The sequence below is a fragment of the Heptranchias perlo genome, chromosome 8 (genome assembly GCF_035084215.1).
Source record: "Heptranchias perlo isolate sHepPer1 chromosome 8, sHepPer1.hap1, whole genome shotgun sequence".
Classification (NCBI taxonomy): Eukaryota; Metazoa; Chordata; class Chondrichthyes; order Hexanchiformes; family Hexanchidae; genus Heptranchias; species Heptranchias perlo.
The window spans coordinates 16,760,227-16,771,039 of NC_090332.1; the positions used below are offsets into that span (position 1 = coordinate 16,760,227).

A 10,813-nucleotide genomic window follows, 5' to 3' on the forward strand; every position below is an offset into this window, starting at 1 on the left:
TCTTGTAGCCACAGTATTTATATGGCTGGTCCAGTTAAGTTTCTGATCAGTGGTGACCCCCAGGTTGTTGATGGTGGGGATTCGGTGATGGTAATGCCGTTGAATGTCAAGGGGAGGTGGTCATTGCCTGGCACTTGTCTGGCACGAATGTTACTTATCACTTATCAGCCCAAGCCTGGATGTTGTCCAGGTCTTGCTGCATGCGGGCTCAGACTGCTTCATTATTTGAGGGTTTGCGAATGGAACTGAACACTGTGCAGTCATCAGCGAACATCCCCATTTCTGACCTTATGATGGAAGGAAGGTCATTGATGAAGCAGCTGAAGGTGCTTGGGCCTAGGACACTGCCCTGAGGAACTCCTGCAGCAATGTCCTGGGGCTGAGATGGCTGGCCTCCAACAACCACAACCATCTTTTTTTGTGCTAGGTATGACTCCGAGGGTTTTCCTCCTGATCTCCATTGACGTCAGTTTTTCTTGGGCTCCGTAGTGCCAATATTATTGAAGTTTTTTACATACTTGGATATTGTAGAGAATTGCAAAGTTTGCAGATGATACAAAAATTGGCCATGTGGTTGATAGTGAGGAGGAAAGCTGTAGACTGCAGGAAGATATCAATGGACTGGTCAGGTAGGCAGTAAAGTGGCAAATGGAATTCAATCCAGAGAAGTGTGAGGTAATGCACTTGGGGAGAGCAAACAAGGTAAGGGAGTACACAATAAATGGGAGGATACTGAGGTGGAGTGGAGGGGTCAGTGACCATGGGGCGTAGATTTTAAGTAATTGGTAGAAGGATTAGAGGAGAGCTGAGGAAAATTTTTTTCACCCAGAGGATGGTGGGGGTCTGGAACTTCACTGCCTGAAAGGGTGGTAGAGGCAGAAACCCTCAACTCATTTTAAAAGTACTTGGATGTGCACTTGAAGTGCCATAACCTACAGGGCTACGGACCAAGTGCTGGAAAGTGGGATTAAGCTGGATAGCTTTTTTTCGGCCGGCACGGACACGATGGGCTGAATGGCCTCCTTCTGTGCCGTAACTTTCTATGATTCTATTCCCCATAACCTTGCAATTTTTTCCTTTTCAATCCAATTCCCTTTTGAAAGTTACTATTGAATCTGCTTCCACCACCCTTTTAAGGCAGTGCATTCTGGATCATCATAACTCGCTGTGTTCTTAAAAAAAAAAAAAAAAAATTCTCCTCATCTCCCTCCTGCTTCTTTTGCTAATTATTTTAAATCTGTGTCCTCTGGTTACTGACCCACCTGCCAGTGGAAACAATATCTCCTTACTTTATCATAATTTTGAAGACCTATATTATATCTCCACTTAACCTTCTCTGCTCTAAAGAGAACAATCCCAGCTTCTCCACATAACTGAAGTCCCTCATCCCTGTTCACAACAGTTCTTCATGATTTTTGAGATTTTAAATGAGTGTCTATTACCAATATCCAATTTGAGTTTTAAACTTCAAATGCAGTTTGAGATTGTCTCAAATGCACGTTATCCATGTTCACAGCAACAGGGCAACAACCATCTGGCAGACCCTAGCCTCCAATGGTCTGAAACCTATGACCTTGCGTATGGGGTGAATGGGTTTGATGTGCCTCAGAATTAACAAAACTACCCTTCAACTGAGATAATTCACATCGGAAGTCACGCAGGATGCCCACTGTGCAACTCTGAATGTATTTCCTTCAGTCCCCCTTTGTGCCTCTCCCATCCCCTCGACACATCTTTTGGATTGTGTCTCTATCCCTGCACTTACCAAATGTTGCAATTTCCCACTCGGCCAATCACACTTTCTTTCACTTTCTAACCCCCACCTGCTACCTGAAGCTCCTGCTGATTGGTACTTGTCACATCTTGGGCTTCACCTGTGATTAGGTATATCGGTGCCGTTTCAGGAAGCGAATGATAACTGGCGGGAGTGCTTGTAAATATTGCACCATTGGGCAGCTTCCAATTGCCTTTACCAGGACTGCACTCTGGCTCACTTTAATCGCCGGTGGAAGAAGGTAAAGTTGGAAGAAAAATAAGAGGCCTGATGGTAGCCCGGTTTCATTGGTAGTTGAAGAACAATAGTGATGGTGACGACCGGTTTAAAAAGTGCAACAAAAATTTTCCCTGGAGATTCAACCATTTTTCCTGTATAAATGCAAAAAGCAGTTCAGCTTTACACAAAAATTGATTTGCAACTTTTTTCCTCTTTAAACTCTGAAATTAATTTGTTTAAACAGTCAGCTAAATTATCCAGTATTTACATGAAACATTTTGCTGTTCATAGCCCGAAGGTACAATTTGTAAAATGTGTACAGTTGATAAGCTCTTTAAAACCACACTGAAACATTCTTTCGGCATTAACTTAAACTCTGAAGAAAGAGTTCAACGCTGGTAAAATCCATCACAGTTGAAGTTTTTTTTCTAGTTTAGTCCAAGAACACAGTGAATTGATTTGTTTCTGTAAGTTATGCCAAATCTTTGACATTTAACTTTACAAATGGATAAAATCATTCATGTACGTGACGTGTATTCAAATACTTCAAAGCACATCATGTGCCAATCAATATCTTTCCACAGTGGTATGTACAGTAAATCAGTCAATTGTGATGTTTATAGTACAAATTGTATTGAAAGTTAGGCAATTTCTTTGATTCTAAAACCATTTTTGAGTAATATCTCAATACGCTAAATTGTGTTTATTATTATTTGTATGAACATTAAACTAAACAAGCTAATGAAATTTGGGGGTCTCAAAATTGTATGTTGCACTTAAATCCTTCCCTAAACACTCTTGTTTAGTCAGTTCCTTCATTTTATCAAGATCTGCCTCACCCCCCCCCCCTACTTTTAGGTCCTTAATTATTTGAGCCAAGTTTTAATGGCACTATCTGCTGTCTAATGTACAGCTCATTGTTTCCGAACCTCCAGATCGTCAACACTGCCCAGTCACGCTCATTTCTTCCTTTTGACAGCCATTTCGGCTTAAAGTCTTTCTACACATTTTATTACTCAGATTTTATTGCCATAAGTCAGCATTGGCATAATCACTTTGTGGGCTGAAAGGTTTGCCCACTTGCAAAATTCTGCTGTTTAGACATGCACTGCACATCTGGAGAATAACTTTTTTTTGTTGTCTTCTAGGATCAAAGAGGCAGAAGCACATGTATCCAGTCAGAAGAAAGGAAGGTCTTACTCTGTCAAGGAAAAAGTCGAAACTGGGATGGTGAGTTGATGCACTAGGTTTAGGAGTGATGAACTTCAAGTCTTCTGGAATAATTGGATTTGTCATGTATTTGACTCACCGTACTTCTGTATTTTCTCTACGCACGTATTCAGGGCTCAAAAGGAAGAACTGGATGTTGGGTTTTGACTTGTGTTGAAACAACTCTTGGGAAACCATTTGCAAGCCATGACTCCCAAAACAAAATTATGTAATTTTGATGTCTCGGAATGTGGAACTTGCATTCCATTAGAAAAATAGTATGATTTAAAAACGCAATTGAAGCTGCAGTGGTATTTTGGCACTGTTAGGAAGCAGCAGTTAGTTGATGAATACTTCGAATTAACAAGAGAGGATCACGTCACCTTGCCGACGACGTTGGCTCCGCACCAGAAAGGAAAGGTACTTTCCAAAGAAAGTAGACTTCTTTCTTCTTCAGACTGCGCCTGCAATTTCTGGGACCGTAAAGGAGTCGTCAATGAAACGTTGGGGTCTAAATTCCCAAACCAGGCACGATTCCAACAGTGCACAGAATCGGCGTACCGGAATGCATCCTCGGGCATCATCAGAATAAATGTGGAGAGCGGTGGGGGCCAGTCAAGCAGCCCGACGCAGTTCTCTTGTCAGGGTCTTAAAAATTTTGCCCCACGCGGAGGCCCAACAGTAAGTCTGGGGAAAGGAGGGGATTGGATGAGGGCTGGGAGCAGCCTGTAGTTGCTTTGAGGAGCACTCCTGCCTTTTTTGGGGCCTCTTGCACGGCCTCCTGCAGTCCCTTTAAGGACATTGGTTAGGTTGCTCAAGACCTGGAAATGCTAGTTGAATTTAGGATTCCGGGTCTGAAAGGAGCGCGAGGAGGCTTATTTCAATACTGAATTGAGCCCTGCGCTCATTTCAGGCGGCCGCCTGAACTTTAGGTAATCATTAGGTAATTTAAAATTATCGCCCGCTCTCCATGGAAGCCGTCTTGATGACGAGGATTTAATTTCTTCAGACACAAGAGACCTTGGATTCCAGTTCTATCAAGGCACATGTGTCAAGTCAAACAGTGTCAGCCATAAGCAGGGATAATGCTCTGGTGTGTGTTCCAGGAAGTTTGAGGAAGTGAAATATCGACCCAGATTTGCCTGGGGACTTGCGTCATTCTATGTTGCTGGGATCCTTGACTGGCGCAAAAGAAAGAGGAAATTATGGAGTAAGTGACTTGCGCCAATAATTATGATGCTCCATATTTTCCTGAGACTTTTGCACCACTCCACTGTTAGCTTCGCCGAAAACAGTTAGAAAGTAATCATCATGGCTCCGCCCCCTATTGATGGCAATGGTGATGACCATTTTCCTGCATTTAGGCCAGTTTTCACACTGCGCCACTAAAAAAAAAATAATGGCACTGGAGGCCTGGTAGTATGATATTGACTTTGTAACACATTCACTGAATGGGACTTTGAAGTGACGCTGAAAATAATTCTGAACTCCTAAAGAATGCATTTCCTTTCAAAGTACAAATACCAACGATCTGGGCCAAAGACATCGCAAAGATGTTTCAGCAAAATACCTGAAGCTTGAGCAGCGTGGTTGCGTTGTTCCGGCAAAAATAAACATCCATGAAACACCAGAGTGTCAGTTTCAGCAACTCGTGTATGTTTATCAGCCCTCTGAGTTCAAACTAAAATTAGCTTCAGGGGGAACATCACTTATAAGTTTGTTTTCTTTCTAAATTGAGATTTCAATAGACCATGCAGCTCAAATGAAACACACAATTACTCAATGAAAATAAAAGCAAATAGATGAAATGCAACAAAGTCGGCCTCAACGTTCCGACATCTAGATTTTTTTTTCTATAATTGTGAAAAGCTTAAATGAAAATTACAATTCTAAGTAGCTTTATTTTTTAAATGAACCTGGCGATCAATTCGTTCAACCTCCAATGTAAACCTGTAGATTGTGGTTCTGCTTCAGTATAATTTTGCATACATGATTTTTTAAAAATCAAGTCCCTATGAAGATGGTCATTCAGTTCTCTTCCGTAAAACGCAATCCCTTTATTGGCCATTGGCTGCACCGCTTCTGATTCGCCACTATTCTCACTGATGTATATTCAAATCAGCTTTCCAGTAAAGTTTACCATCGATGTATCACTGGAGGATCGGGACACACTGATCTAACTTATGGGGTAATTTTGACTTTTGAGTAATAGTGTAAAATGGGCCATATCAATTCAGCTGCCTGTTATACATCTCTCCTGATTTTTTAAATATATTTTCATTGACTTCAATGGAAATGAAAATAAGGAGAGTTCCCTCTCACCACTGTTCCCCAACTTTCTCTTTTCGTCAACCTGTCGTCGTCTTGTTGTTGTTCTTCCTCAACCTGTCGTCTTCTTGTTCTTCTTCCTCAACCTGTCGTCTTGTTGTTGTTCTTCTTTCTCAACCTGTCGTCTTGTTGTTGTTCTTCTTCCTCAACCTGTCGTCTTCTTGTTGTTCTTCTTCCTCAACCTGTCGTCTTGTTGTTGTTCTTCTTCCTCAACCTGTCGTCTTGTTGTTGTTCTTCTTCCTCAACCTGTCGTCTTGTTGTTGTTCTTCTTCCTCAACCTGTCGTCTTGTTGTTGTTCTTCTTCCTCAACCTGTCGTCTTGTTGTTGTTCTTCTTCCTCAACCTGTCGTCTTGTTGTTGTTCTTCTTCCTCAACCTGTCGTCTTGTTGTTGTTCTTCTTCCTCAACTTGTCGTCTTGTTGTTGTTCTTCTTCCTCAACCTGTCGTCTTGTTGTTGTTCTTCTTCCTCAACCTGTCGTCTTGTTGTTGTTCTTCTTCCTCAACCTGTCGTCTTGTTGTTGTTGTTCTTCTTCTTCCTTTCTCTGCTTCATCAATGTTACCATGGACACTGCTCCTTTGGACTTCCTTCTACATTCCAAATACACCATTCTACATCAAAAGCAAACTACTGCAGATGCTGGAAATCTGAAATAAAAACTGAAATTCTACACACTCTGCTGTCCAATCCCTGCTAATTTGCAATCGAGACTTATCTCAAAGTAGTCTACTTTCATTTTTCCTGGGATCTTAAAACTGCGAAATCCCTTGCTTCCCTTACCCTTTCCTCTTTTAAAAAAAATAGGTTGGGGGGAGAGGCAAATTAACACCTGCCATTAAATAAACACTAGGTCCACAGCACTTTGAACCCTAGATGAAAGCCTTATTTTTGTTAGCTTTTTTTAGATGATGATGAAGTTTTGGAATTTTGCTTAACTATTTCTTGTGCTCAGTATCAGTGACTGTTCACTCTGTATAACCCTGTGCCTTTACACATTGAGTATCAAGTACTGTAGTGAATCCCAGGGTCATACAAAAGTCTTGGTTACTGTATTTAGCTTACTGAATGTCACATGTCCTCTCTCAACCTCCTAGATTTTAAAATTCAGTGGAATAAGCATTCTATCACAGAACATTAAAAAAAAATGTCATAAGCAGTAGCAATAGGAACAGCAGTGTACAGTACTTCACGAAATGTATCTATACTTTCTCAAATACGTTAAGTAATGGAGAGAGAGGACCCTTCATTAATTCTCTTAATACCACTGGCCCTGAGATGGGATTTGTTAACAATAACGTTAAATGAGATTCTTCACCTATTTCTTTATGGGCTGTCCAGCCTTTCTCTTGATGGCCTCTGTAGAGTTGGGAAAGATGGTTGTAAAGATCTGCCTTGCATAAGTTGAAGTCTTTCATCCATTGCCAGGACAAAGGAAATCCAATACGTATCTTTCAAAAGTCAAAGAACGCTGACAAACATACATATAATTAAAAGCACACAGCATGTCTGTGGCCTACCCTTGGGACGTCAGTAGTGTCCACCTAACAGGTATTGGAGATGAGCCCTTTTTTTAAAAAAAAAAACGACCTCTTTGCCCAAGCTTTTGGCCACCTGTCCTAATATCTCATGATGTGGCTCAGTGTCAAATTTTGTTTAACCCTCCTGTGAAGCACCTTGGGACGTTTTAATACATTAAAGATGCTATATAAATGCAAGTTGTTGTCATTTTGCTGCCAACACTGTTTCATTTAATTAACCAAAGCAAGCATCATAAACAAAGTTGCAGTTATTAATTAGTATGTTGGCGCCTTCCTGACTTTCAACCAACAGTTCTTCTGAGTCCCCTGGTGCAGTTTTGTATTCAGATGGAAGAGTTTCTGCACGTAAAGAGCATTTAAAGTGGCTCCCAGTTTCTTGTACAAATACATTGATATATAGAGGGCCAGATTTTGCCATCAAAATAACAGTGAGGCTAATGGTGCTCGCCATAAGAACATAAGAAATAGGAGCAGGAGTAGGCCATATGGCCCCTCAAGCCTGCCCCGCCATTCAGTATGATCGTGGCTGATCATCTACATCAACTCCACTTTCCTGCCCTATCCCCATATCCCTTGATTCCCTTAGTGTCCAAAAATCTATCGATCTCGATCTTGAATGTTCTCAACTACTGAGCATCCACAGCCCGCTGGGGTAGAGAATTCCAAAGATTTGCAACCCTCTGAGTGAAGACATTTTTCCTCATCTCGATCCTATATGGCCGACCTCTTATCTTGAGACCATGACCCCTAGATCTACACTCTCTAGCCAGAGGAAACAGCCTCAGCATCTACCCTGTCAAGCCCTCTGAGAATTTTATGTTTCAATGAGATCACCTCATGCGCAAATCCTACAGCAACTTCAGGCGAGGAGCAGATGCACGGTTAAACTCAAACATCCAAAAGTTGCCGTCCGAGATGTGCCATTCCGCCGTTAGCTTCGAGAAAACGGCATCTCGCTGCCTGCTTCACCATTGAAATGCACTGAATGGTGTGAAGTTGCAGATACAAACTAAATTCGCCACAGAAAGTTAAGTCTTGTCTACAACATGATAAGTGTGAATTACTGCCAATCAATCTCTGGCACTGAAAATTAACTATTACAAGTGTGGAGTCTCGTTCCTTCAGGCTTCAATTGTTGGAGATTTTAAAAATGTCAAATTTAATTTTTTTATTTTCCCTTGACTCTTTTTCTCTCAATTCAATCTATCTTTCCCTCTCTGTACCTGATTTGACATTGAATTCACCCACTCTAATTTACACTTCCTTTTCAGTCCTTGCGCTGTTAATTTCACAATCCTTCATTCTGGTTAAAGAGAATGCTTGCCCTGTTTCCCTCACTGTGATGTTATCAGCTCGCGCTTTCAGCAACTTGCCACGCAAAATATTTAAAAACCTAAACGTGCAAGGGCGAGTCTAACTAACGGCAGATGCTATTAGATGCCCTGATACAGCAAAATTTGGCTCATTACCTTTCTTTCTCAATAAATATTTAGTCACAATTCATCTTAGTTGAACTTTTGTGTAATTGAGTTACTGTATTACAAATTAAAATTTTAATCACTCTTTTATTTTACAGAAAGCAAAACTGACCATGAAAGACAAACGTGTTAATGAATCGTATCCTTAGGAATTAGAGGGTCCATGCATATCATCTTTTCCCTCACCTTTTACATTTCTACCCATGTAATGGCACATTATCACACTTTTCCGTGCCCATTATGTAGAGATGATGTTATTGCTCACTCCTTGATTGGTCAATTCAGCCATACGATTGTACAAGTCTTTATCTGCTACACAAGGGCATTGCATTCACTGACTGCATGCTCATTAGACAAGCAACAGGACACTGCATCTTCTGGAAAGCATTTCACAGCAAACTACAGACCTGAAGGGATACTGGATTTTCGGGTCTTTAGGTCAATGACTACTGAACTGATGATTTGTCGAGGAAGGAGACACAATCAGTGATTGCAGGTGTTTAATCCTTTCACTGGCACTGTGTATTTTACATTAAAAATGTTATATATATATATATTCCATGACAGCATTAATTAATTAAATAATTTGGACAGATTCTAGATTTTTGTCCAATGGATAAACAGTAACAGTGCATGAGAAATAGATCAGTTATTTTCTTAAATACCTTCTAACCTCTGTGACTTGCTGGATTTTGGCAAAGTACGCACATAGACAAATTTCATCTTGAAGGGATTAATCACCACAGTTAAAAGTTGCGAATATTTTTGATTAGGTTACAATGAACTGGTATTGCTGTGAAGGAGGTTACAGTTTGTCTGCCACGGACCTTCCTCAGTATTAAGATGGAACTTTGCTGGGGTGGTTGTAGCAGAGATGCACTACTGTTAAACTCAAACTAGGATTAAGTTATAAAGCTATTATAATAAAACATGTATCTGTACACTCATCGTTTTTTTTGTTTTAAATGTAAATTTGTGTCTTATTGCTGTTCATAAGACAACAAAATATTAAATTATTTAAATGTAGGTATATAACAGCATGTCGATTTTAGATTCTATTGTGTCAGGATAACTTATATTTGTATAATGCTGTAAGTTGACAATAGTCTGTTAAAATCGCCAAGTGCAACACTGTATTTAGTATTTCTATTTGGAGTTTCTTTTCGAGGTCTGTTAATTTATATGAAACGTACTGTAGGTTTTTTCTGATAAATAAAACTTGACTAATATTCAGAAATTTTTTGGTTGTATGTTAATTTAACTGTACATTAATGAACAGAGATGTAAGGTTGTGCCCAGTTGTAATATCCTTCACTAAAGCTTGACTAGATCTTTGCATGTCTGCAAAACCCATTAATTGAATCACAGCTTTTATCTCCTTCCCAGCATCTGCTTTTCTGCAACATGACCACCTAAAATTGGAAAAGGATTGTTCCCTAAACTCTCCTTGTGTGCCTCCCAAATGCCAAGCAAGAAATTGGCAATAATCTGGGAGCCGTCTACCCACCCCAATCTGTCGGCCACAAGAGGGACTAGCAAGGAGACAAAACTGAATAAATAAGAGTATGTGTGCTCAAAAGCAAAAAAACACCAGTTGAAGTCAGAATTCTCTGATGCCCTAAGTGCAGCCTAATATATTTACTTATTTGTGGTTTTAACTACAGAATTTACAATTTAGTCATATCAACTACACTTGCCTTCATGTTAATGTGCAGTGAAATGGTCTAGAAATTAATCAACTGCACAGTAGTAAACATGACTGAATTATAAATAGGCTCATCTGTCAATGTTATCTGTAATCATTACACTAACCTGACAAAAGAATTGCTGAAGTCATATTGGTACACACAAATCTGGATAGAAAATGTTAAAAGGGGGGGAAAAAAAACACCATCTATTTTGAGGCAAAGGGATATTAGCATATTTGAAGTCCATGCTTTTATGTCTGAGTCACCAATGGTTTCCTCTTTCACTTGTAATATGTGCCAACAATAAACAATATTTTAATTTTTATTCTATTGATCTCTCATTTCATTAAGAACTACCTTAAGTTCAAGTTTCAAAACCATTCCAATTTACTGTTTTGAATTTTAGGTGTAATTGGGTGTTTGAACAATGCATTCACCCTTCAGCACTGTGTCTTTGCCTTCAAGGGTATGGAACACAAACCAAGTAAAGAAATCTGTTCAAGTTTGCCAACTCCCGTTCACCTGCAAATGCAACATTCAATTGGCACATATTTCAAGTGTGTACTCGCACCTTATGTGTTGT

General features: G+C 40.0%; 1 protein-coding gene across 1 annotated transcript in view; it reads left to right on the forward strand.

Annotated features, from left to right (window-relative positions):
- The window catches only part of LOC137324303 (formin-2-like), a 315,087-nt gene extending 304,532 nt beyond the window's left edge, over window positions 1-10,555 (forward strand). The window contains exons 20-21 of the mRNA XM_067988446.1: window positions 3,142-3,223; window positions 8,641-10,555. Coding sequence (XP_067844547.1) covers window positions 3,142-3,223; window positions 8,641-8,691 — 133 coding nt within the window. The 3' untranslated portion in view covers window positions 8,692-10,555. The remainder of the gene's footprint in view (window positions 1-3,141; window positions 3,224-8,640) is intronic.
- The last annotated feature ends 258 nt before the right edge of the window (window positions 10,556-10,813 follow it).